The sequence below is a fragment of the Gymnoscopelus braueri genome (genome assembly GCF_963280865.1).
Source record: "Gymnoscopelus braueri genome assembly, chromosome: 10".
Classification (NCBI taxonomy): domain Eukaryota; kingdom Metazoa; phylum Chordata; class Actinopteri; order Myctophiformes; family Myctophidae; genus Gymnoscopelus; species Gymnoscopelus braueri.
Genome location: NC_137611.1, coordinates 14,810,770 through 14,838,633, shown reverse-complemented (window position 1 = coordinate 14,838,633; position 27,864 = coordinate 14,810,770). Strand labels below are relative to the sequence as shown.

The 27,864-nt window shown below is 41.0% G+C and overlaps 1 protein-coding gene across 1 annotated transcript in view; it reads left to right on the top strand.

Annotated features, from left to right (window-relative positions):
- LOC308093380 (guanine nucleotide exchange factor VAV3-like) overlaps positions 1-27,864 on the top strand; it is a gene marked incomplete at its 3' end in the record, with an annotated part of 92,798 nt that overhangs the window by 14,476 nt on the left and 50,458 nt on the right. Inside the window, exons 3-14 of the mRNA XM_080439716.1 lie at positions 1,727-1,785; positions 3,386-3,457; positions 5,400-5,523; positions 5,711-5,803; positions 6,265-6,333; positions 6,419-6,522; positions 7,573-7,672; positions 10,607-10,702; positions 16,680-16,748; positions 17,279-17,365; positions 18,564-18,649; positions 19,509-19,641. Of these exons, the coding sequence (XP_080295842.1) occupies positions 1,727-1,785; positions 3,386-3,457; positions 5,400-5,523; positions 5,711-5,803; positions 6,265-6,333; positions 6,419-6,522; positions 7,573-7,672; positions 10,607-10,702; positions 16,680-16,748; positions 17,279-17,365; positions 18,564-18,649; positions 19,509-19,641 (1,092 nt within the window). The remainder of the gene's footprint in view (positions 1-1,726; positions 1,786-3,385; positions 3,458-5,399; positions 5,524-5,710; positions 5,804-6,264; positions 6,334-6,418; positions 6,523-7,572; positions 7,673-10,606; positions 10,703-16,679; positions 16,749-17,278; positions 17,366-18,563; positions 18,650-19,508; positions 19,642-27,864) is intronic.

Sequence of the window (27,864 nt, the reverse complement as noted above, 5' to 3'; positions counted from 1 at the left end):
ACTTAGATCAGTGTTGCTCAAACCTTTCCATGTCAAGGACCCCCAAAACTATATGTATTTGGCCGCAGACCCCCATCTCAAATATTTTGTTCCAGGGACCCTCAGAAGCAAAGATTTGAGTTACAAATGTTCGCTTAAAAAAAAATATATATATTTAAAGATATGCACACATTTTCAAGATTTTTCAAAAATAGCAGATATACAAGCTCATAGTGCGGCACTCGGTGCCGCACTATGAGCTTGTAGATCTGCTATTTTTGAATAGCCAAAGTATAAAAGGTAAAAATGATTGTGATTGCTATATTAAAACATTTTGCTGGGGACCCCCTGGAACCCCCTCAAGGACCCCTGGGGGTCCCCGGACCCCACTTTGAGAACCAATGACTTAGATCATCTACTCAGAAACTCCTTTCAATTCCCCCAACAAACCTCATTACCAAAGGTGTTTACCAAAGCACCTATACTATGGAATAATCTCCCATTCCACATTAAGAGATTTTCAAATCCAAACTGAAGACCCACCTTTTTACTTTTGCTTTTAACTCAGTTTGAGGTCACTGTCTGTTGTTGTTTGTTGCTGCTTTGTTTCTATGCGTTTTTCTTACTGCGTTATATGCCTTTATTTTGCTTTGTGAATAGACTAAGCCCAAGGTCTATTTTTTTGCTCTTGTTTTGGAAAGCACTTTGGCTTGGGTCAATTGCTGTCGTTTTTAAATGTTCTATATAAATTTGACTTGACTTGACTTGACATACAGAGGCATGTTTTCTCCTTCTGAGACACACGCACACGCACACGCACACGCACACACACACACACACACACACACACACACACACACACACACACACACACACACACACACACACACACACACACACACACACACACGCATGACATTATTCCTACATTTGTGCACGAATGCACAGTGTGTGTGTGTGTCCGTTCGTGTGTGTCCGTTCGTGTGTGTGTGTGTGTGTGTGTGTGCGCGTGCGTGAGAGCGTGCATGAGAGAGAGAGTTTGAGTGTTGCTGCGCATATGTGTACATTTGAGTCGTTTTCTGTGTATGTTCAGGATATAAGTGTGTGAGTTTGCGTATGGATGTACACGTGTTTGTACATTTGAGTGATTTTCTGTGTACTGTATGTGCACGTGTATGTGTGTATCTGATCTGTCTATTATATGAATGAGTGTATGTTTCTCTCTGTGTTGCAAAAAAGCTAAAAAGAAAGAAAGAAAGAAAGAAAAAATGAAAGAAAGAAAGAAAGAACAAACTATCAAAACCCTTGAAGTCATGTTTTTCAGACCCGCGTTCGTCACATCTATTCTTTTTCAGATCATTTGAATAAATTCCTTAGTATACTATAAACCATTGGTTCTCATAGTGGGGTCCGGGGACCCTTGGGGTGGTTCCAGAGGGTCCCCAGCATAATTAGTTAATATAGCGTCACAATCATTTTAACGACTTTGGCTATTCAAAAATAGCAGATATACAAGCTCACAGCGCGTCACTTCGTCCCGCACTGCGAGCTTGATTTCTTTTTAATCTCGAAAGTGTTAAATAATTTTGATTAAAAAATAAAACATAAATCTTTTATTCTGGGGGTCCATGGCACAAACCTTTTCAAATGGGGGTCCATCTGAAATACATTGGGTGTCCTCAACACAAAAAAGTTTGAGAAGCACTACTATAAGCATTCACTATTACCTCTCTTTCACGTTCAACAGGTGATGGACACTCTCTCAAAGCTCTCCTACACAGCAATCGCTCAGCAAGCAGGATTCAAGTAAGTCACACACACACACACACACACACACACACACACACACACACACACACACACACACACACACACACACACACACACACACACACACACACACACACACACACACACACACACACACACACACACACACACGCACACACGGATGACTGGCATGTGCACATATCTGTGTGGTAGTTTTAGTATGTCTCAATGAAATATTGATGTTATTTTCAGGCCTTTAAACTTAGGCAAAAGTTGTGGCTGGTGGTAGCTTTTCCAACATGCAGACTTCTCAGTCTGATGACGCAGTGTGTGCTTGAGTGTCGCTTATGTGGGTGTCTCAGGGAATGCACAGTGGGAGTCATCTGCAGTGGTGGAAAAAGTACTAAATTTTTTTACTTAAGTAAAAGTATCAATACTGCAAGTAAAAGTCCAGAATTCAAAATTTTATTGAGTAAAAGTACAGAAGAATTGGTAACAAAATGTAGTTAAAGTACCAAAAGTAGAAAGTACTCATTATGCAGTTTTTCAAATATATTTTTCAAATATATAAATTGTATTAAAATCTTTTGAAAATAGCAGATCTACATGCGACGCAAAATAGTTGGCTATTTTCAAATGGCCTAAATGTATATAGGGTTGTAGTGGTTAATGTATGTTTTGTAATACTAATCTAAATCTACAAAGTAACTAAACAGTAGTAAATAAAGTTTTCAAATAATTATAGTGGAGTTAAAGTACAATATTTGCCTCTGAGATGTGAGTAGAAGTAAAAGTCAGTCTGAGTAGAAGTAAAAGTACTGAAAACTGGAAATACTCCAGTAAAGTAAAACAAAAATACCTCAAAATTAAAGTAAAATTAAGTACAGTACTTGAGTAAATCTACGTACTTTACATCATCTTCAGTGTTGCGTGCATTTTTTCCCCCAATTCAAATTATTTTATTTCTGTACAGCACCTGCATTTTCTTTGGATGTGCGTGTTCTATTTTTCATACACAGCTTTACCAACTCTACCAGACACGGTGGGTATGCCACCATGTCTGGCTTTCCAATTGGTTGTTACCATTTTGTGGAACACATCACTTGCTGAGGCCAGCCAGTGGATGAAAAATGTAGCTTTCTTGTCCCGACCTGAAGCCACACTTTATGGCTGGAAAACAAAAAACATATTCTATGTTAATCTCTGTTTACTGATATTCGTGCATCTATAGACAGATAGCCTGACAAACAGAGAGAAATAGACAGACATAGTTTGCTAGACAAACTGATGGGACTACAGTCAGTGGTGGAAAAAGTACTAAAATGTTTTACTTAAGTAAAAGTATCAATACTGCAATGTAGAAATACTCTGTTACAAGTAAAAGTCCGGAATTCAAAATGTACTTGAGTAAAAGTATACAAGTATTGGCATCAAAATGTACTTAAAGTACCAAAAGTAAAAGTACTCATTACGATAGATAGATAGATAGATAGATAGATAGATAGATAGATAGATAGATAGATAGATAGATAGATAGATAGATAGATAGATAGATAGATAGATAGATAGATAGATAGATAGATAGATAGATAGATAGATAGATAGTTATATTTTCTCTCTCTCTCTCTATTCCAAGGCCCTTCCCAACTGAGGAGAGCGAGAGCCTGAAGGATGAAGACATCTACAGTAATCTGGAGGACATGATCGAGTATGTATGAGGCCTTTTCCTCTCCGTGGGCCCATTACCTGCATTGGTTAAGTGTGATTACTTCACTGAGCAGTACTAGCGCAACTCCACACCCACCCTCCGCTATAGCTCTCTCCAAAGGGGGTCTAGAAACCCACGTGCAATTAGCTTCATGAAAAAAAGCTTTTGGCTTCGTTTCTGTGTTATAGCGTCAGAGGAAACGGGTGAGTAATTCTGCAAATCTGCTGGTGTGTTTGTTCGCACACCTCCTACAGTGGGGGTCTCCTGGTGTGTACGTGACGACTATCACAGGGCTATCGTTGATGGATAGATTATCAAGAGTGAATGGAGATCAGTTTTAGCCGTACATGTGCTGTTTGGTTCAGAAAAAGACTGCTGCCCTCCTTTATGAAGTAATACATTCTTCGATGTACAGCATGTGGCTGTTTTCTTAACCCATTTTAGACCTGGAACCCCTCTACGTAACTATACCTTTCAATCCGGGAATCCCTTTTGGGGTAGTTGTTGCTATGTACAGTATATAGCAACATACATTATTTGCAGTTTTGGAATGAATATTTGAAGTTTTTCAGAAAACTTAGGTCAGGATTTAGTCGTTCGGCCTCAGGTCTAAATAGGTTAAATACTGTATCTAGTAGTAGTTAATGACAGAGGGCTGTTGAGCACTGCTTAGAGTTGACAGAAGTGCGTGTGGATGATTGACGAGTTACATTTACCAGTTAAAGTAACCTTTTGAATAAATTGTACTTGTTAGGGAAGTTTTAATGCAACATACTTTTATACACTTTTATGTAGTATATTTATATATACTCCTTTACGTTTGGGTAAGGGAGGTGTTAACAAGTAAAACAAATTTTCTTTTAAATTATTTATTTTTAAAACAACATTTAAATTCACATTATTTTGTTTGTTTTATTCTCTCAGAGAGACCTTTATATTTTAGATATTTATTTAAACATTATATAAATCAGATCATATAAGGTAACTCAGTAGGCTACTTGAGTAGTTTTTTCACAAGATACTACTTAAGTAATTACTTGCATTATTATTTTAAAGTAACACTACTTGTACTTCAGTTCAGTTTTTGGCTACTCTACCCACTTCTGAAAGTTGATCCCACCTCAAAGTGGCATTACATAGTGTTTTACATAGTGTCCCTTACATAGTGTTTTCCTATTTCTATTTACATTTAGAGCATAAACCGAATCATCATGACATCACCACAACCCCAAAATGTATTTCTGGGTAGATAACACCGGTAGCGTGGCATTGGAGCGGTATTATTCATGAACCTTATTTCTGGAAGAACAGGACACTTATGATATTGCTATTGACTATTAGAAATATATTATGTTGTTCTAAATATCCTCAGGCTGACAAACTAGACATAGCTAATTGTTTTGGACACTGTTTTATATTGTGTAGATATTCTACCCACGTTTATTTAAGAACATTCAGATCTGGTGTATACTGAAATTCAGTGCCAAAAGTCAAAAATAAATAAATAAATGAATACGAATTCTGAGAGCCACTGGAAACTTTTGACCTTATAAAGCTGATAGGATGTGCAGGGATGTGGTTAGTGAGTAATGGGGGGAGTGTGTGGTTGCAGGTAAGGTAAGGAGAAGGTCAACTCCTCTTGTATTATAAGGCCTCCCTATTCTGGGCATGTCATAGTAGGCAAACATTCTGAGAGAATAGGCAAACATTTGGCAAACACAGGTGGACATTCAGAGATCAGCGATGAACACTCAGGCTCATATTTGATACTTTGTCTCGTTGATGAAATTGGTTTAATTTGATTAAACAATGTATATATTTCATTGTGTGTGTGTGTGTGTGTGTGTGTGTGTGTGTGTGTGTGTGTGTGTGTGTGTGTGTGTGTGTGTGTGTGTGTGTGTGTGTGTGTGTGTGTGTGTGTGTGTGTGTGTGTGTGTGTTAGTAAGAATTCCCCTGAGGATGAGGAGGACTTGTACTCATCGGTCTACAAGCTGGAGGAAGACTACGATGAGAGCGGAGAGATCTACGAAGACCTCATGAAGACCTCGGAGCATCACCAACCACCGGTACCATGCATGCACACACACACACACACACACACGCACGCACACACACACACACACACACACACACACACGCGCACACACGCACACACGCACACACACCTTAATGTTAAATTATTGAGGCAAAACAAATCCATAACGTTCCCCAGTGAAGTGTAGGTGATGAAACACATGTTTGATGTACCTCCAGAAGCAGGTGGAGAGAGATGTCAGGAGCTGTTGCTTGATGGAGATCAAACAGACAGAGGAGAAATACACGGAGACTCTGGAGTCCATAGAGAAGGTATGGAACTGCTCCTCTGTTCTCTCCGCTGTACTGGGAAGTGTACCGGGGACTGGGAGGTGTACTGGGATTTATTTATTCATTTAGAGTTCTCAAAACTCACAGTGTCAACGTTTCATTTGTGTTCAACTGTTAGTTTCGCTAAGCATACATCTGTAAAATGTATTACCGTTAATTAATTAATTAATTAATTTCTTAATTAATTAACCATTTAAGCCCTATTTTATACTTCAATCGAACAACGGTGCCACATGCCGAAAAGAGCTGATCTGCAAGCTCACAACGCATCTCAACGCTTGCAGATTGGTTATTTTCGCTACTTTTGAACATTTTTGAAAAAATAGGGATACCAGTTTGACAGTGGTTAACAGTTTCAGCGTGTGAATCTCAAAGTCACCACAGAGGTGAAACGTTCTGAATGTCCCGCTGAGATTTCCCCACCCGTTGTTTCTCTCTTGCAGTATTTCCTCATTCCTTTGAACAGGTTCCTCTCCGTGACAGAAATCGACAGAGTTTTTGCCAACATCCCGGTAGGTTCAATCAGCCGGCTATACACATGTTATTATGTAGCAGGACAACGTAGGGATTACTAATGACTTCCCTCTTTGACACCAGGACCTTGTCAAAGTGCACAAGAGCCTGATGGTCGATGTCCAGGACTCCATCGTCAACAAGAATGCCTTAAACCTCTACCAGGTCTTCATCGCCTACAAGGACAGGTAGCTATCAGCAACTACTAGACCTGTATCCCCCTCATACGCACAAAACATGTTGGTTCTTAAGCGGTTCTTGTTCTTAATTGATTAACTCTGCTTTTGCACTTCTCTTAATGACTGAAGTGAGTTTAACTAACCACTTAATATAATCCATTATTACGTTTCTGACGCCTTCTAAATCAGTAGTTATCAAGCGTTTTTGTGCCAAGGACCCCCAAACATTATGTATTTGGTTGTGGACCCCCCACCTGAAAATGTTTTGTGCTAAGGACCTCCAGAAGAGGAGATTTGTGCTAAAAAAAAAACATTTTCAAGATTTTCCAAGAATAGCAGATGTACAAGCTCGCAGTGCGGCACTAAGTGTCACGCTGTGACATGCTGTGAGCTTGTAGATCGGCTATTTTTGAGATCCACAGTTCAAAACCACTGTTCTAAATCCTAAGAGTTTTTTGAAAAATGTATGTTGCTATATATACGTATATAGCTAAAATCTAGAATGACAGATGCTTTCCCGGTTTTAATGGGTTATGCCCTATATACTTTGATCTCTGCCGATTAGAGAAAATAGCAGATCTACCAGCTCACGCTTTTTTGGATAATTTTGGATAATTTGTGTGCCTATTAACCCATTAAGACTTGAAGCCGATTCTAAAAATGTCTTCTAAATCGTTTAATGCCTAATGTTTCTATGCCAGTGGTTCTCAATCTTTTTCATGTCAAGGACCCCCAAAATGTTTGTATTTGGCCGCGGACCCCCATCTCAAAATATGTTGTTCCAGGGACCCCCAGAAGCAAAGATTTGAGTTACAAATGTTAGCTTTAAAATATATATATATTCAAAGATTTGCAAAAAAATTCACTATTTTACAAAGATATTTTGAATAGCCAAAGACATTTTTAAATGACACAGATGCGTCCCCGGTCTTAATGGGTTAATTGCCATATGGACATGGATCATGACTCATAATTTAAAGAATGTCTTTTGAAATATGTTTATGATCTCTCAAAGATCAAAAATACTGGACATGATCTCTTGTTGTCTCTGGCCTGCAGACTGCTGATCTATGGTATATACTGCAGCCGAGTGGAGACGGCCATCGCTGTCCTAGACGTCATCTGTAAGGACAAGGAGGATGTTCGATTGAAGCTGGAGGTCAGACACGTCTGAACACTGTTTTTATTAAGGAATATGACTTACTCACCACTCACCACATCTCAGCAGCCCTGTTACACACACATTTTGTATGCAGGCTTGTAGATCTGCAATTTGTCCGTTTTAAGGTTTACGGATAAAATCCGTAAAATCGAGCGGTTCTTCTTCGACAGAGGCTCGTCCTTCCGGCACGACCTTCCTGAGCTGATTTAGCGTGCCGAGAAAACTTCTCAACTCGTTCACAGTCGTTGGCTCTTGCGTCTTCCTTGCGGCCTCTGTCTCGCCCGTGTCTGGCCTGATGCCACTGGCAGAGATCACGTGGCCTAGAAAGGTCACCTCTGGCTTTGACAGGTCACATCTATCAATGCTCAGAGTGATGCCTGCCGTTTGGATCTTCCCCAGCATAGCATGCAGGCGAGCGTCATGCTCCTCTTGTGTTCGGCCTCAGACCAGCACATCATCCATGTGGCAAACAACGCCCTCGAGCTCTTCTGTGACCTCTGTCACCATTCTGTTCGGGGGCAGATGCTATGCCGAAAGGTAGCCATTTAAAGTAATATTGCCAGAGTAAAAGGGTAAAGATAAGAATAGCTGTACAAATTGGCGTTGTTATGGCATGCATGGCAACAGTTTGTGTCGCGTGTGATTTCACACCAGAATAACCAGAAGATGACGCACTGTATTGAAAATGACTGTAGACGTTGAGAGATAGAACCCGACCGACCGACCGACCGACCGACCGACCGACCGACCGACCGACATGTTGTGTTGGACCGTTTCCAAAGCAGGGGGACCAAAGAAAGCCTATCATGTAGCAGTGAGGAACAAACTTTATTCCTTTGGAGGCTGTGATGGAGAGACCTACAACAATGATGATGTCCACATCTTCAACACAGTGTCTTTATGCTGGATGAAGTTGCCTCCACTGAAAACTGGAGGAGGAGAACGTTACCACAAGGTTTCCCACATGCACAAGGGCCCCACAGCTGTGCTGATAGAAGATACAGTCTACAACTGGGGGAGTGTTCCTTACTGCAATGTGCTTTATGCATTTGATGTCGACACCCACAGATGGTTAAAACCAAGGATTTCTGGGACTGTTCCAGAGGGGAGGTGCTACCACTCAGCCTGTGTCTTGGGGAAGGTCATCTTTATCCATGGAGGAGTAACCAAGCTGAGATGGATTAATGACATCTACAAGTTGGACACCACCACAATGGTCTGGTCTTTAATTAACACCAGAGGCTCTCCACCACCAGCTTCAGCAGGTCACTCTGCCACCATCATCGGGACAAAGATGTTTGTATTTGGGGGCCAAGGGGATCGGAAGTCCTACTACGGCAAAATCAGAGTGTTTGACACAGAGACCAACTGCTGGCTGAGCATGGATTCTGTACAGCTTCTTCCAGAAGGACGCTGGAGTCATTCAGCATTTGCCTACAATGGAGAGCTGTATATATTTGGTGGCTGCAACAGGGGCCAGGCCCTCAATGATCTGTGGAAATTCAGTCCAGAAACGTTCTCCTGGAAGAAGGTTGACGCCAAAGGGAAATGCCCGTGTCCAATGTATGGTATGAGCTGTTGCGTGGTGGGAGAACGTATCATTCTCTTTGGAGGATACAAAAATATTCAGCACGAAGTCTGCACACCCACTGATGACCTGTATGTCTTAGATTTGAGTCCTAGTCTGAAGACGTTATGCAAGCTAGCAGTTCTTCAGTACGGTGCGGAGCAGTCTGAACTCCCACACAACATCAGGTGGGAACTGGCAGCCATGTAAAAAACGTAATAATAACATAAGTGTGCTCACTGCCAACAAGCTCACTAAAAGAAGTACGAAAAGAAAACATTGACAAACCAAACTTTTTTTTTTATTAAAGAAAACATGAGAACAATCATTATGTTCTTTTCCTACTGGCAGCGTGGACAAGAAAGTTGATGATTGGTGCAGTGGTTTGGGAGATTAGTCCTGAACATGCATTGCACACACAATAGACATCAGATTGTTGGCATGAAGTCTAGTCAACAAACAACAGGATAACTCACGCACGCACGCACGCACGCACGCACGCACGCACGCACGCACGCACGCACGCACGCACGCACGCACGCACGCACGCACGCACGCACGCACGCACGCACGCACGCACGCACGCACGCACGCACGCACGCACGCACGCACGCACGCACGCACGCACAGGGTACTCAGCAGCTGAGGCTATTCGCACATACGTATTTTGTGTCTGTCTGGAGAACCAGTCCTTTATCAGATATCTACACACAATAAATCTTTATTTCAATGCTCGAGCTGGTGACAATCATTACAGACATCTTTTAAACTGTCCTATATTGTGTCTATTTTGTGTACTGTGGAGTGTTGGATGTGTTACTTTCACACACACATTCAGGTTACTTTTCAATAATATATATATTGGATTCTATTGAAAAGGAATATAAGGTAGTTGTGTGCTGCCTCAAACTAGGCATGGTTTGCAATTAAAGATGGAGTGTTGTGATGTATTTCACAGTACTGTTCTTAACCCATTAAAACCGGCTAAACATCTCTGTCATTTTAGATTTTAGCGTTGACCATTCAAAAATAGCAGATCTACAAGCTTGTACATCTGCTATTTTTGAAAAATAAAAATCTTGAAAGCGTTTGATTTTTTTTTGGAAAGTGTAGTTTTTTGTAACAAATCTTCTCTTCTAGGGGCCCCTCCCTGGCACAAACATTTTCATATGGGGGTCCGCGGCCAAATATATATAAATTTGGGGTACAATTATCAATTATTCAGTTTGAGAACTACTGATTTAGAAGGCATTTGTAGAATCGGCCTCACGTCTTAATGGGTTAATAATAGATGAAGAGTGTTGTGAATGGATGTACTGAACAATACTGCTCTTGTTTGATGGTTGTTGTTGTGTCTGCTATAGGAGTGTTCTAAGAGGGCCAACAACGGAAAGTTTAAACTGAGGGACCTCCTGGTTGTTCCCATGCAGAGAGTCCTCAAATACCATCTCCTTCTGCAGGTATACACTTTCAATCTTTATTTATTGGGGGAATATGTGCAGGTATGTACACTTTCAATCTTTATTTATTCAGGGAATATTTGCTGAGGTTTGTTTTTCAGCACTCTATTAACCATTCATTCAAACATGTAACATAGCTACTATTACACACCTGGGAGGAGTTACCCAGGATACCTGTTATGTCACCCCTCTCCAATGTAAACAATGCACTGCTATTTTGTTGTTGACCTTTTCAACAGCTCATCTTGCACTGTTTGTCATGTCATAATCAGAATGACCACATGAGGGCGACATCCTCCATGTTTTGCTCCGTTGTGTCAACTCAGTGTCACTGCAAAACAAAAGAAAAGAAAAGGGAAAATGAAGTCCAAGTGATTCTTGTCGAGTCATTTAATCTTAAATATAATCTTAATGTTTTGTAAATCAGCATGTCATGAAACCTTTAATCTCATCAATTTCTAAATATTTGTTGACAGATTTGCCTCATTTTTTCTTTTCTTTTTTTACTTAACTGTAGACTGCACTGTCTCTCTCTCTCGCACGCACGCATGCACACACACACACACACACACACACACACACACACACACACACACACACACACACACACACACACACACACACACACACACACACACACACACACACACACACACACACAACATGCATGAGACCTGCATGGACTTTTGAAAATAATGTATTCGCACTATTTCTGGGTATATTAACTAAATATGTTTTACAAGAAGTGAATGTGATATTGTTTATTGATGTTTTTGGTCTCTTATAATCCCGGGTCTTATGTCAAGACATGAAAATATATGCTACATTCACACACGCACGCACGCACGCACGCACACGCACACACACACACACACACACACACACACACACACACACACACACACACACACACACACACACACACACACACACACACACACACACAATATTGGGGGGACGGGGGGTGGGTCCGTGGACAAATACATTAATATGGGCGTCCTCGAATTTGTAAAAGTACAAAAGTATTGGTATCAAAATGTACAAAATGTACTAAAGTACCAAAAGTAAAAGTACAAAAATGTTTGAAAAAAGCAGATCTAGCAGATCTACAAGCAGATCCACAGCGCGTCGCGATGCGTCGCGTTGTGGATCTGCTATTTTCAAATAGCCTAGGTATAAAAAAAAGGGCTAAAGTGGTTAATGTATGTTTTAAAATGTAATAATTTACATCTGCAAAGTAACTAGTAACTCAAGTTTTCAAATAATTGTAGTGGAGTAAAAGTACAACATTTGCCTCTGAGATGTAGTGGAGTAGAAGTAAAAAAGTATTGAAAATTGGAAATACTCCAGTAAAGTAAAAGTACCTCAAAATTGTACTTAATTACTTTACACCACTGACACTGACACTGCCGGTCCCCCTCTGGTTTGGTATGAATCAAGTGAGCGGCGGGCCGGCGCCTGCAGGGCTGCACGAGGACAGCCTGGATGGAGTGGCTTTTAACCCCTTCAATCCGGGGACGCATCTCTGTGTCATTTCTATGATTTCTTTGGCTATAAAAAAATAGCAGATATTAAGCTCATAGCGCGGCACTCGGTGCCGCGCTATGAGCTTAATATCTGCTATTTTTCTTGTTTCTAGTTCTCGAAAAATCATGAACATTAAGTGCAATTTGTAACTCAACTCTTTGCTTCTGGGGGATTCTACAAATGTCTTCTAAACAGTTTTTAGAAAAAAAGTTATGTTGCTATAATATCAGTGGTTCTCAAACTTTTTTCATGTCAAGGACCACCCAAAATGATATGTATTTGGCCGCGGACCCCCATCTCAAAATATGTTTTTCCGGGGACCCCCCCGGAAGCAAAGATTTGAGTTACAAATGTTCGCTTTAAAAAAAATATATATATACAAAGATTTGAACACATTTTCACGATTTTTCAAAAATAGCACATCTACAAGCTCATAGCGCGGCACTCGGTGCCGCGCTATGAGCTTGTATATCTGCTATTTTTGAATAGCCAAAGAAATCTAAAAATGACACAGATTCTTTCCCTCTTTTAACACATTAACCGCCAAGAACGTAGTCCTACGGTCCGTTAAATCCAACTGTTAAGCGCCGAGACCGTAGCCCTACGGGCTGCGGTCTTTTCGCGCATGCGCGGTCCGGGTGCACTTTCGGAATTTTTTTGATCCACTTCCGTTTCCGGTTTGATGACCGGAAATAGAATTATTTGGGATCCGGTTTTGACGATCACGCCCGCTCCCATTCTACAGACGAAACTGAAACTCAATTCTCTTCCTGTAGTTTTTTCTCCTCGCATTTCACTGTTTAACGTAATCCGCTCTAACTACAACATGGATACCCCGTTTGACACGCGATCTTCACTGGGAGATACAGGGAGATCTCGCGGATGTAAACAGACCGTGTAGAGCTCAATCTTAAGGATTTTAACAAAATCTATGGCGACATGAAAAAAACAAAAAAACAACAAAAACACCTTGGCACTGGTGAGTACATTATGAGATTAACCTCTGGCGGTCGATGTGATGGGCAAGACCTGAGGCCAATTCTATAAAATGTCTTCTAAATAAACATTATTTTTTTATGTTGCTATATATCAGTGGTGCTCAAAACCTTTTTCATGTCAAGGACCCCCAAAATCCCCAAATGTATTTGGCCGCCGACCCCCACCTCAAAATATGTTTTCCAGGGACCCCCAGAGGCAAGGATTTGAGTTAAAAATGTTCGCTTAAAAAAAATATGTTGATATTTTACGATTTTTCAAAAATAGCAGATCTACAAGCTCATAGCGCGGCATGAAGTGACGTGCTATATGAGCTTGTATATCTGCTATTTTCTAATAGCCAAATTATAAAATAATGCTTTTTAGCTCTAAAATGACACAGATGCTTTCCCGGTCTGAATGGGTTAATTGGTTGTGTAATAGACAGTGACCTCGCTGTGTTCTCAGCCATCCTCCACGGAGGCACACACAGTGATGAAAGAAGTACTCACTTTTTTGAAGGATATTATACTCTGTTACAAGTAAAAGTCTTGTATTCAAACTTTCACTTAAAACAAGTTAAAAGTACGTAAAAATACAAAAGTATTTTATTTTTCTCTCTCCAAACTTTCTTTAATAAAACTGGACCTCAGTTGGTCATGAACAGTGGTGTAAAGTGACTAAGTACATTTACTCAAGTACTGTACTTAAGTAAAATTTTGAGGTATTTATTTTACTTTACTTGAGTATTTCCAATTTTCGATAATTTTACTTCTATTCCACTACATCTCAGAGGCAAATATAGTACTTTTACTCCACTACAATTATTTGAAAACTTTAGTTACTAGTTACTTTGCAGATATTAATGATCAAATAACAAAACATACATTAACCACTTTAGCCGATCTACAAGCTCACAACGCGTCGCATTGCGACGCGTTGTGATCTTGTAGATCTGCTATTTTCAAACATTTTAGTATACTTTCACTTTTGGTACTTTAAGTATATTTTGATGCCAATACTTTTGTACTTTTACTCAAGTGACATTTTGAACACGGGCCGTTTACTCGTAACAAAGTATTTCTACATTGCAGTATTGACACTTTTACTTAAAGGACAACTTAGTTTTTTTACAACAAAGGTTTATGTTTTAGATTGTAATTAAAGTAAATAAAAGATGAGTGTTAAAAAAATATTTTTTACTGCTTTCTATAGTTTTAGCAATTTTCGCAATCTTTTTATACAGTGGGCGGGGGCATTCTGTCCAGTGGCTAAATATGTCTTTTTTTTACACAATAACCCAGCGTTTTCTTTATTAATATTTACAGTAGCTCTTCTAGCCCCCAATAACTCACATTTGGCCATCAAAGACAGACAGGACCTTTTTTATTGTGTAAAAAAGGCATATTTAGCCACTGGACAGAATGCCCCCGCCCACTGTAAAAAATATCGCGGAAATTGCTAAAACTATATGAAGCAGTAAATGGAAAAAAAATAACACTCATCTTTTATTTACTTTAATTACAAGCTTAAAGGGATACTTCACTTTAGGGCCGGGGAAACATTTAAAAAATATATTAAAAATAAATGAAAAAAGTTATGGAAAATTCATGGCCCCCTCACGCATTAGAGTGTCCTACTAATGTGTGAGGGGGCCTTTATTTTGCCATAACTTATTTCATTTTTTTTATATATATTTTTAATGTTTATTTTATGTGAAAGTGAAGTATCCCTTTAAATATAAACCGTGGTTGTAAAAAAACAAAGTTGTCCTTTAAGTAAAAAATGTGAGTACTTTTTCCACCACTGGATATAGGCAAGTTAGTAACATGAATCCATACAGATGGAGAGGTAGAGGAGAAGAGAGGGCAGTCTAAGCCTATAGCAGCATAACAAATTAAGGGTAAGGGCTATAGTCCCAGCCTGAGCCAGACCTAACTATAAGCTTTATCAAAAAGGAAAGATAATGCCTATATACTCTTAAACGTAAAGAGGGTGTCCGCTTCCCGCGGACTGAATCTGGGAGATGGTTCCATAGGAGAGGAGCCTGATAGTTGAAGGCTCTGCTTCCCGTTCTATACTCTTGGAGATTCTATAGAGCCACAAGCATATTTTCAAATGGCTGAAATGTATATACTGTAGGGCTGAAGTGGTTAATGTGTGTTTTGTAATAATAATCTAAATCTGCAAAGTAGCTAAAGTTTTCAAATAATTGTAGTGGAGTAAAAGTACAATATTTGCCTCTGAGATGTAATGGGAGTAGAAGTAGTCAAAGTAAAAGTATTGAAAATGGGAAAATACTCCAGTAAAGTAAAAAATCCTCAAAAGTGTACTTAAGTACAGTACTTGAGTAAATGTACTTTACACCACTGGCCACAAGTATAGGCCTGCATTCTGGGATCGCAGTATTCTTCTAGTAATAGGGTACAATGAGCTCTTTAAATATGATGGTGCCTTTCTGCCTGACCATTAAGGGCTTTATAGACGGGGAAAAGGATTTTAAATTCTATTCTGTACTTCACAGGGAGTCAGTGGAGTGCAACTAAGCATCACTAATCTGGTGTTATTCGTTTAGTGTTGGGAATAAAACCACATCAAAATTCATGTTATCCCCCTTTTTTTTGGTTGAATGGAATAGAATGATCAAACCTGTGTCGCCTAGCATGGGAAACACAATATCTCCTGCTCAGCAAGAGTAGTCCCTCCTGGCCAAGAGCAGTGGTCGAAAAAGTACTCAAATGTTTTACTTAAGTAAAAGTATCAATACTGCAATAAAGAAGTACTCCATTACAAGTAAAAGTTCGGAATTAAAAATTTACTTGAGTAACAGTACAAAAGTATTGGTATCAAAATGTATTAAAGTACCAAAAGTAAAAGTACAACAATATTTGAAAATAGCAGATCTATTTTTGTGTATTAAATAGTGGTTAATGTATGTTTTATAACGTAATAATTTGTATCTGCAAAGTAACTAGTTATAAATAAAGTTTTCAAATAATTGTAGTGGAGTAAAAGTACAATATTTGCCTCTGAGATGTAGTGGAGTAGAAGTAAAAGTACTGATAATTGGAAATACTCCAGTAAAGTAAAAGTACCTCAAAATTGCACTTAAGTACAGTACTTGAGTAAATGTACTTAGTTACTTTACACCACTGCTCTTAACCACATGAATATATACAGTAGCATCCTTATTCTGGGCATATGTCATAACAGGCGAACAATCCACGGAAATAGCCGATCTACAAGCATACAATGTGTTACTTTGCGCCTCGTTGTGAGCTGGTAGAACGGTTATTTCCGGCAAAGATATTTGGTGGAGAGGGAAAAAAGGAGGGGACCAAGTAGCGTAGGGGGACCACGGTCAATGGCGGCTATTATATTATTAAAGTTGGTTAATTTCACACAAAAGGACAGCAGTATACCCACAGCTGTTCCAGTCACATCATCATTGCACCGTATTCTTCTCCTCTAACAGGAGCTCGTCAAACACACTCTCGACGGCGCGGACAAGAGCAACTTGAAGATTGCGCTGGATGCCATGAAGGTATAAGTGCTGTGTTTATAGTAAATGGAGGGCAATCATTGCTATTTTGGCTTGTTCACTCCACTGGTTTAAGTTGGTCAATCACAAGGCACTGTGTGCCTCTCTGGTTCGGAGCTGTGAGCTGTGATTGGACAAGGGAAACCATCAATCTCTCACTTCTCTCTCTCTACTCTTAGTGGGTGTTAAGTGAGGAGAAGGAGAGAAAAAAAAACATAGCCTTGGCTTTACTTTGCACCTGTCACTATGTCACTGTGGCCCTTTCATGTTTCCAGGCCTCAAAACGTGTTAACGTTTTGTATGGAGTCAAAAAAATGCCCTAGCCAATGCTCCTTCACCCAGACCCTTATTTGTATATTTAACATTTATATGACATAAAGTGTTGTGTTTCTCTCTCTCTTTCTCTCTCTCCCTTTCTCTCTCTCTCTCTCTCTCTCTCTGTCTCCATATGTGTGTGTGTGTGTGTGTGTGTGTGTGTGTGTGTGTGTGTGTGTGTGTGTGTGTGTGTGTGTGTGTGTGTGTGTGTGAACCAGGACCTTGCTCAGTATGTTAACGAAGTTAAAAGAGACAACGAGACACTAAGGGAGATTGAACAATACCAGCGCTCGATTGAAAACCTGGTAAAAAACATTTTGTAATGACTTTCATAACTGTTTGCTCTCTCACTCTGTTATGTTATGAGGTGATTTAAAACATTTCTTGTTTCTTGTTGTGTGTGTGTGTGTGTGTGTGTGTGTGTGTGTGTGTGTGTGTGTGTGTGTGTGTGTGTGTGTGTGTGTGTGTGTGTGTGTCAGGTGCTGTGTTAGTTTCTTTGTTCTGTGCATGTGGATGTGGGTCAGCAGACATCGCAGTCGTAATGAAGACGAATTGACTTGATCTGACTTGTTTACCGAGACACTGTGCAGAACATTATAGGAGCAGCTGTTTGCTGTTCCACTGCGCTGTTCTACACCGGTGCTTCTCAGAGCGCTGTCCGTGGTGCTGAACGCTGTCCTCATAGTGCTGAGCGCGGCGGCCCTGTGGAAATGCTCATACCTGAACGGCGGTCAAAGATCGTGACTCCACAGTACATTTAACCCTTTAAGACCGGGAAAGAATCAGTGTCTTTTTTTTTATTTCTTTGGGCTATTCAAAAATAGCAGATCTACAAGCTCATTGCGCGGTACCGAGTGCCGCGCAATGAGCTTGTAGATCTGCTATTTTTGAAAAAAGTTAAAATTTGAGCAAATCTTTTAAACATTCTTAACTCAAATCTTTGCTTCTGGGGGGATTCTACAAATGTCTTCTAAATCCTAGTTTTTGGATTGTTTGCTATAATCAGTGGTTCTCAAACTTTTTCATATCCAGGACTCCCAAAATTATATGATCTTTGGCCGCGGACCCCCATCTCAAAATATTTTGTTCCAGGGACCCCCCCCCCCCCAGAAGTTGTAACAGAGTTACAGAAAAACAGATATTTAAAGATTTGCACACATTTTCACGATTTTTCAAAAAAATAGCAGATCTACAAGCTCATAGCGCGGCACTCGGTGCCGCGCTATGAGCTTGTATATCTGCTATTTTTTTTAATAGCCCAAATCTTAAAAATGACACACAGCTGCGTTCCCGGTCTAAATGGGGTTAAGCATTAGAAAGTTGCGGAGGAAAGTCCTATAGCGGTCTGAAAGACTTAGTTTTGCTTAGTCTTGACTGTACCACGCTGGGGTGTTTTGTTTCCCCCCCCCTCAGCTACTTGGTTGCCACTAGTAAATTGTTCCTGTAGTCTGTGTTGTATTTATGAATACTAACCACAAACTCCCCCCCGCTCTGTGCTTTCAGAAAGAACCCCTGATTGCCTACGGTCGGCCTAAAGGGGATGGAGAAGTACGCGTGGTCTCCAACCTTGACAAGAGGAAACAGGATAGGTGAGAGATACATTCCTTTTTGAGCCCCATTCAATCCGGGGAAAGCATCTCTGTCATTTTAGATTTCTTTGGCTATTCGGAAAAATAGCAGATATACAGGGGCATAGCTCATGAGCTTGTAGATCTGCTATTTTTGAAAAATCGTGATTTTTTTTTAGCAATTTGGCCGATTCTACAAAAGTCGTCTAAATCCTAACAGTTTTGGGAAAAAAAAACGTATGTTGCTATATCAGTGGTTCTCAAACGTTTTCATGTCAAGGACCCCCAAAATGATATGTATTTGGCCGCGGACCTTCATCTCAAAATATTTTGTTCCGGGGACCCCCAGAAGCAAAAATTTGAGTTAAAAATGTTTGCTTTAAAAGATTTGCACAAATGTTCGCGATTAAAAAAATAGCTCATAGCACGGCACCGAGTGCCGCGCTACGAGCTTGTAGATCTGCTGTTTTTGAATAGCCAAAGTATAAAATAATGCTTATAGCTCAAATCTAAAATGACACAGATGCGTTCCTGGATTGAACGGGTTAATAGTGATGAGAGGCTCGCTGCTTGTGAGCTGGACTAAGCCATGTGAGTCCTTGGGCACCCAACGGGCGACCCCGCCAGTTTATGCAATGTAACCCTGACACCCAAAATGAGATATCAGTCGCCTGCCACAATCATATACTACAACAACAAAAATTGCCTATACTTGACAATACCGCTCATCACTGTTGACTGTTATGGATGTCATTTAGTCATTTCAAATTAGAGCAATTTACTTACAAAACATATCAATTCAAAATGTGACTTTTCATAAAACAACTATTTTAGGAGTGGACCAGGGAGAATGTTTTTGCTGACTAGTCGTGTATTGCAGGCACATTTTCTTGTTTGACGTGGCTGTCATCGTATGTAAGAGAAGGGGAGACATCTACGAGTTGAAAGACATCCTTGACTTCAACGTCTTTAAGATCACCAACAACCCCACCTCTGACAAAGAGGGGAAAAAGGTCAGTGGACTCACTGTGAGAAAACAACTCGTTAGTTCTGTAAGATAGAACGCAGGTTCTCCTCAACGTGGGGTCCAGGACACCCCTAAGGGGGTCCTTGAGGTGGTTCCAGGGGGTCCCCAGCTAAATGAGTAATAGTTAGGAGCCAAATGGGCCCTTATGGCGTTCCATTTGGTATGTAGCCTAATGCATCCCGAAATTTGTTTTTGCAGTCAGTGTTTTGAGAATCACTGACTGCGTTACTGCATTTCGTGATATGGCTCTTAGAATAACATTTGCTGTTACCAATACAGGTAGTTGCACCACCAGTATGATTTCAGTGTGGAAAATGATGGGCGCTCGGGTGGCACAGTGGGAAAGTCCCTGCCCACCACTACGGAGGTTGTGCGTTCGAATACACCGTGGTTCAACCGGTTTTGTCGGGCGTCAATTGGCCCGTTTTCGAGGGAGGGAAGCCGGTCGGGTAGGAGGGTGATATTGGTCATTGCGTGTACTCCTACGGACTGGGGGCGGCACCCATCAGTTGGGCGGGAGGAGTGGGACAAATGCCCTATGTCCTCCTGGTGGGGGCTCCTCACTGGCAGGTGAGTTAGTAGGATACAACAGCAGTGACAACACAGAAATATGTGTGGGGAGGAATCAATTGGCATGACGACTAACTTGGGGAGAAAAAGGGGGTAAAAAAAATATTGGCTACTCTAAATTAAAAAGAAGAAAATGAGGGGTGTCATAATGCACTGCAAATCTTGTAAGTGCTAATCGAACGCTGAGGGTTATGCACTCTTAGTTAAATTAATACTGCAGGATTTTGCCGTGTATGTTGTGCAGACAGTAATAAAAGACGTGGGACTGGAGGGACGAACACTCCAAGCCTCGCGTCTGCCCTGCTGACGTGTCCTTGAGCAAGCATTCAATCCAAGGCGCCTACAGTAGCAGCACTGCTCTGTGAAGTCAATCAAGTTTACTTGTTTACCGACACACATTTAACAATGGAAACAAAGCGATACTCCTTCCCTGAACTCAGTCCCTCAATCGAGCATGGAAACCCCCCCAAAAAATCTGAATCAATTGTATTGTCACATCACAGGTTTACGGGTGTAAAGAAGTGCGTGAAATTAGTTTTTGTGCAAGCTCCATTGTTTTTGTTGTTTTCAGAAAGAGAGAAGAAAAGGAGAGGGTGGATGACAGGTAGAGCAAGGAGAAAAAGAATAATCAAACAAAAGATATCTACACATATCCAGCTGGTACCGTACGTACATGAGGTTAGACATAAGGTGCATGAACATGGCAGGAGGTATGTGCGAGGTATTTGGCATTTAAGGTGCAAAAACAGTATCAGCGCATTGTACATGAGATTAAGGTAAAACTAAAATAAGAACCCTTGAAAAGAACACCGTGAAGGTCCTAGCCTAGCTGGGGATCACAGAGCAGAAATATCCCTTCCTCTATCCCTCTCCAGTGGGTGGATGTCTGGGAACAGGATCACTGTCTATTGCCGTGTCGACCTGTGGCTGTGGGGTGGCTGTAGAAAATGAAAATCCCTCCCTATGGGGATTGAGACAATATGAAATAAGACTAGGTCAAAAACAAGTATATGGCGGGACCGTGTATGAAACGCTGGAAGGCTTTTATTTGACTGGAATGAGACTGAGGCTGTGCGAGTTCATACAAACACACACAACTCGCCTTCAAGGAGCTATATCAACCTTATTACTAATAAAAGGATGTCTGTCATCTTGTCAAACATGACGTTATTTAGCCAGAAATAAATGCATTCCATAAGACCGTGAAAAATAAGTCCCTTCATTAAGTGCCTGAAAGCAGTGCTTGCTGTCCAGAGGCAATACGCAACTACAATGATCTAAACTTATGACAATAATTGTTTTGGGATTTATTGTGTAAAGGCATGGGGTTTTCCTATAAGCTCGACCCAAATGCAGGAAAACGGAATCCATCTCGAAGTGAAGACAAAGTTTAATTTCTCCAGTCTGTACAAAACACAGGGTGGCAGAACTGACAGCAAACACAGGTTGAATAAACAGAGGATCCGATAAAGAATTCACTCAGAGGAACAAACAGGCATATATTCGGAGGGAAACTAGCTAGACGCTGGTAAAACTCAAAGACAATCAACACAGGGATTGGCTGGGGCAAAGAGGAGGACACATGGTGACTCGAATGATTAAACTCACAGGGTAGGTGAGAGAAGACAGACAACAGCTACAAAGACAACAGGAACCACTAGGAATGTTGCTTCAAAATATAAGGAACAGCAGTAAAGTAAGACCTAAGAACACCACAGGAGACAACATCACAACAAAATATGACACAGAGACGGAACCTGACAGGGTTCTGATTACCAAAATGCTTGAATGACTTCAAATGAATGTTTTACTTTGAATTGAAAAGATGATGGTATATTTTCATTTGTATTTTTCTGGTTTGAGGTTTATTTAACTTCAAAAAGCGACCATGCACGTCGATAAACATGAGAACATAGGTACACCATGTGAACGTGCCAGATGTAGCCCTTTTCATCTGAAGTCCCTCTGGGCAGGTTGATGGATGAAGACACATAAAAGAGCATACATAACACATTATGCACAGACAAATGAGTAGAACTATGCAAACATTAAAATGCATTATAGGCAGCGTAACAGCAATCCAACATTCAAACACAGGGAAGATAACACGGCAGGATACCCCATAAAGTGTGGGATGCATCTACTTAATATGATACATCATAATATGACAGGGCAACATTATTTCTCGGTTCTACTCTTCTTGAGAGACCTCTTAAGAGTATGCTCCCTTTGTTTCAAAACGTATTAGATTTTTTTTTCTTCATTTAACGAGGGTAGATAAGCTCTTTGAGCTGGTTTGCATTTCACTTTCTTCATGAAGCTGTGTACCGTCTGTATGGTTGTAAGTAAGTTCAGCCTTGAAAGAATTTAAGTTACCATCCATACTGCGTATAAATGTCTTGAATTGATGTAAATGCCTTTTCAAGAATGAATAATTGATTGTTGGGATTTTATACTGTTCTGGCTTTTTGTAGCCTGACTAAATAGTAAATACATCTCCTTTTAGTGTTCTTTGGCGTCTGTCTTGTGGCAGGGTCACGGATATGCAATGCAAATGTGCACATGTATTTATATAGAGCACATTTAAAAACAACGGCCGTTGACCAAAGTGCTGTAAGAACCGTAACACAACAATAAAAACACAAAGACCAGTATAAATGATGGCGTCTCCCGGGGACCCAAATTTACAAATAGGCCTGTTGGAAATGATTCCCATTGGGAAGGATGCCCGTTGGGTTTGAGGTATGAGTTACCCATTGTACCCCCTTGTGTACCTCAAATCAAACTTTATTTATATAGCACATTTTCAACGACCAAGGTCGAACGAAAGTGCTGAACAAGAACAAATTAAAAAACAGGCAAACAAAGCAGAAGAAAACTAATTCAAGCAAAAGAAGAGAATTAAAGGAAAGCAAACAAGTTAAACAGATCACAAGAATGAAACAAAACAGCATATCAAAGTATACAGCATCAAGGTAATACACAGCAAGGGTATTGTGAAGACTGAACCAAACCAACACTCGGAGACAGTATGTTGAAAGCATTTATTTCGAATAATGGCACGGTGGGAATGGAGAGCTCCAAAAGGCAAGTAAATAAGGTCATAACAAACATAGGTTCTTACCAATCGGGTTCTCTAGCCATGCACATTTCCATGTGTCTCAGTCCATGCACATTTCCGTCGGACTTCAGAAGGGTCCTATGTTCCCTATAACAGAGAAGGCTAACATTAGTACGGCATTTAATCACCATGCATCTAGAGGGAGAAATAAGTGGAGGTTATCGCTTACCGCCTGAGCACCCGTCTGGTCAACGTGGAGAGCCAGTGAATAATGAGGCGGTGCTTTTCTTTAGAGTCGGTGCTCCCAGCTGGCCAGCGCAGGTGCGCCCAAATCAGGTTGATTGAGGAGGTAGAGTGGCAGGTACCGTCCCTCTGTGATGCGTCCTAGGCTGGGACGTGGTCCTCTTGGCTGTACTCTGCCTCTGGCCCACTGGCTCTCCCCGTTGAGGTGCTTACCTGTCAGGCGGTTGCCTAGCTACACTCCACAGTATACAGTACATACATGGTCAAGCTGCCCTACTACAGCCTACCTACTCGGGAACAATGCAAGTCGGGAACGATGCAAGTTGGAAATGCATGCCCCCACCGGATTATGCAATGCCCAGACTGTACCCATTGTCAGAGTACCTGTTGTACCCGTCTATATGGAGATTTCTGTGAAGTCCCTTTTATGACCATGTATGGAGTTCCGATGGCATACCCAAATATGGAGTCTAGGACAATCTATGATGTCACTACTATGACGTCATATTGATTACATCTGGGTACTCCATATATGGGATTTGGGGATTTATCAATACTTTTGAACATTTCTGAAAAATAAAAGCAGGATATTACTCTACTAATAAAAATTGCGTATAGGACATGAGGAGGATTCTAGTAGGTGGCTTCATCCATATTGGATTCACTGTCTGTTGCAGAGTCCTCTCCATTGTCAAAGTATGACATGATATAGTCTGTCTCCTCCTCCAGCTCCTCTTTGTCTTCTAGCTCCTCCTCCTCCTCCTCTGCCTGCTCCTCATCATCCTCATCCGCAGAGTTTTCCGTCTCTTCCTCCTTCCCCTGAGTCTCCAGTTTGGAAAGAACCCCGTCCTCCTCCTCTTTCTCCGCCAAAATGGATTTCTTCAGCGCGTTGACTCGAGGTGGACCGGCCGGAGCTTTTCTCTGAAACGTTCTCACTTTGACGCAAAGCTCTTTGGGTCCGGGCTCCGGTCCGGGCTCAATTCCATGGTGTTGTCTCTGGGCCGGTCGGTGCCGTGTTTGTCAGTGTACCGTTCCACGTCCTTCCTCGGTGCGGCTCTTCTGACGTAGAAGTGGAGGTTCTTGCAGGCAGCTCTGAGCTCCTGCTTCAAGTCCAACATGTACCCCACATCCAGCCCCGTCTGCAACGAGGCCGGCTGGGCCGTCAGGGGAGGGAACGGGGGCGGAGGTTCCATGGCGGTCGGAGGTAAAGCTTCTCCTCTACCAATGCCCAGGGCCTCCAGGTTGATGGATGTGTTGGTTCTGCCACCTCGTCTAGCCATGCTGCTGATCCCAAATTAAATGATACGCCTTGAATCGTCTATGAAAGATGATAATTCATAATCAACGATCTACAATAGAGCTATGATCACGTCACTGTGGCTCTCCACATTAACTGATCTACTGGTGCTCCTATTTGGACTTGCCCAACAGCGCATATCGCCATATGATATGCCCATATATGGACAGGACACGCCCGATGTCAGCGCAAATCAGCGTTGTTAGGCAACGGCCCATTTGTGGACATGGCTGACATCACAGAATGCAGATCGGGGCTGTTGACGTCAGCTTAAATCTCCATTGTTAAGCATCTTTTTCTATTGTGTGAGACGTCATACCAAAGCTCGATCAGCGAGAGAGAGAGAAGCAAATATATATACATATATATATACACACACACAAACACACACCTATATTATAGTACATACTTTTCCTACTTTTTGCCAGACCCAAGGGGTCGGGCTTACATGAGGCTTTGTATCTGTTTCGTCCATACATGGGCAGGGGTCATTTGTCCTCCGGCCCCAGCCAAAAACAAGTTTGTGACGTCCCCTTTCGTCATACATGGGCAGGGGCCATTTGTCCTCCGGCCCCAGCCAAAGAAAAGTTTGTGACGTCCCCTTTCGTCACGAACTATTGAACTTAAGTTATAAAGTGTTTTGTAGGTGTGTTACATACTAGGACTTCATTTTGGGTCTGGCAGAACCAGGTCTCCTGGTCTTGTTTCTATTGTTTTGGGGCGGTGTAGCCGCCCCTATAAGTGGGGTTGGGACACCTCATTAGTATTAGTTTCCTGCACTGTGATTGGCCCACTTGGCCCACTTTCCTGTACTGTGATTGGCTGACTCTATTGGCTGACTCTATTCAGCACTGTGATTGGCTGGCGAGACACATGATGACATTAATAACCTATAAATAGGATTATGCACTTCCAAAAATCAATTTTTTGGGGAAGTGAGCTTCCATCACTATGATGACCACTGTGATGACCACACCGCCCACTTCACACTGGGTGTGATTTGTATTTATGTTTTTTACACTTACTTTGGCAATCTCGTGCCAATAAACCTCCCTTTGAATTGAACTGAATATATACTGTATATTTATATATACAGTATATACACATATAACAGCTTATGCAGCATATGCTGGTGTTGCACTTATTGAGTCAGCTGAGAATTCACCTAATCTGATATCTTCATTGGTGAGCAATTTGCTTTTTCATATCAGTAAACTCATACCCAGGTGTGTGTTGGATCTCAGCCAAGCCAGGATTGTGATGCACTGTTGTTCTACCTCTTCAGCAACTGGCGTGGGATTAAGATACACATCCCCTGCTAGTAGAGGGTGACAAACAAGTTTCTAGAAAGTTTCCACAGCATTTTAGAAGGCCTACGTTCGGTCAATTTCTCATTGGAAATAGCATTGGGAAGGATCGTCCCTTGTCCATGTTTGAGATCATTGTGATGATAACGCAAATTGTCCGACACATGTATGTTCTGTGTACATATGGACATGCGTAGGCCAATAATTATACACAGAACTAGGTGTTTGGAACAGGTGCTTGCATTGCCTGTGTATTGAGCTTGGCCCAGGGTGTTAAACCATACTGAATTCCAGTGGTGGAAAAAGTACTAAATGTTTTTACTTAAGTAAAAGTATCAATATTGCAATGTAGAAATACTCTGTTACAATAAAACCCCAGCTAGGTTGCACCTTTTTCCTTCGCTACGTGGATTTTTAAACAATAAAGCTCGGCTTCGCCCTGCGGGCCGCATTTGCAAGACGGCATTGTGTGGAAGTGCTGCACTAGCCTTGTTGATGCCTTATTGTTGATGTATAGTCACAGATGGTGCCTCCTCACTCCACTGCTGATTGCTAATGCAAGACTGACAGCTTGCCATGGAGGGACCGCTCTCTCTCTCTCTCTCTCTCTGGTACTTTCTTCTTTGTGAGTATATTGTGCGTTGTTGTGTGTGTTTGCTGCATGTATGTGACATGTTTATGTTGGGAGCACGTGTCTTTCTGTCTGTGTGTGTGTGCGCCTGTGTCATTGCTGTGTGTGTGCAGTGGTGTGAAGTAACTAAGTACGTTTACTCACGTACTGTACTTTTGTACGATTTTGAGGTATTTCTTTACTTTACTGGAGCATTTACAATTTTCAGTACTTTTACTTCTACTCCACTGCACCTCAGAGTTAAATATTATACTTTTACTTCACTACGATTATTTGAAAGCTTTAGTTACTAGTTACTTTGTTGATTTTCATTATAATAAAGCATACATTACCCACTTCAGCCCTATATACTTTTTGGCCATTTGAAAATAGCAGATCTACAAGCTCACGACGCATTGTGAGCTTGTAGATCTGCTATTTTCAAAAGATTATCATACATTTGAAAACTTGCGAAATGGGATATTCTGCACCATGAGTACTTTCTACTTTTGGTGCTTTAAGTACATTTTGATAACCGGACTTTTACTTGTAACAGAGTGTTTCTACATCGCAGCATTGATACTTTTGCTTAAAGGTAGGGTAAGTGATATTTTTTGGTTTAAACAAAAAGTATTTTGTTAAAAGGTTAAAATACTATATTCCGATAGTAATCATTGCTATAGAGTGTTTTTTCAGTAACAGATGTCTCCCTGTCTCTCCAGCTCTTTAATAAACAGAAAATACATTTTTCGGTAGGTGTCAAAATCTCAGCCAATCAGGAGAAAGTACCCATTTTTAAGCTTAATTTGTATAGTGTTCCAGTTCAAATTTTGCCTGCTCATTTCTTAGTGTCATCACTTCCAATTTCACTTGTTTAATCTGTATCCTGATTGAGTTCTCTGTCCTGGTTGGATAAAATTGGAAATGAAACTGAAACTGAAACAAAAATGCATTTTCTGTTTAATAAAGAGCTGGAGAGACAAGGAGACTCCTAATACTGAACAAACACTCTATAGTACTATCAGAATATAGAGCTATTTAACACTTATTTTAACCAAAGCAAATCACTTACCCTACCTTTAAGTAAAAAAATAATAGTACTTTTGCCACCACTGCGTGTG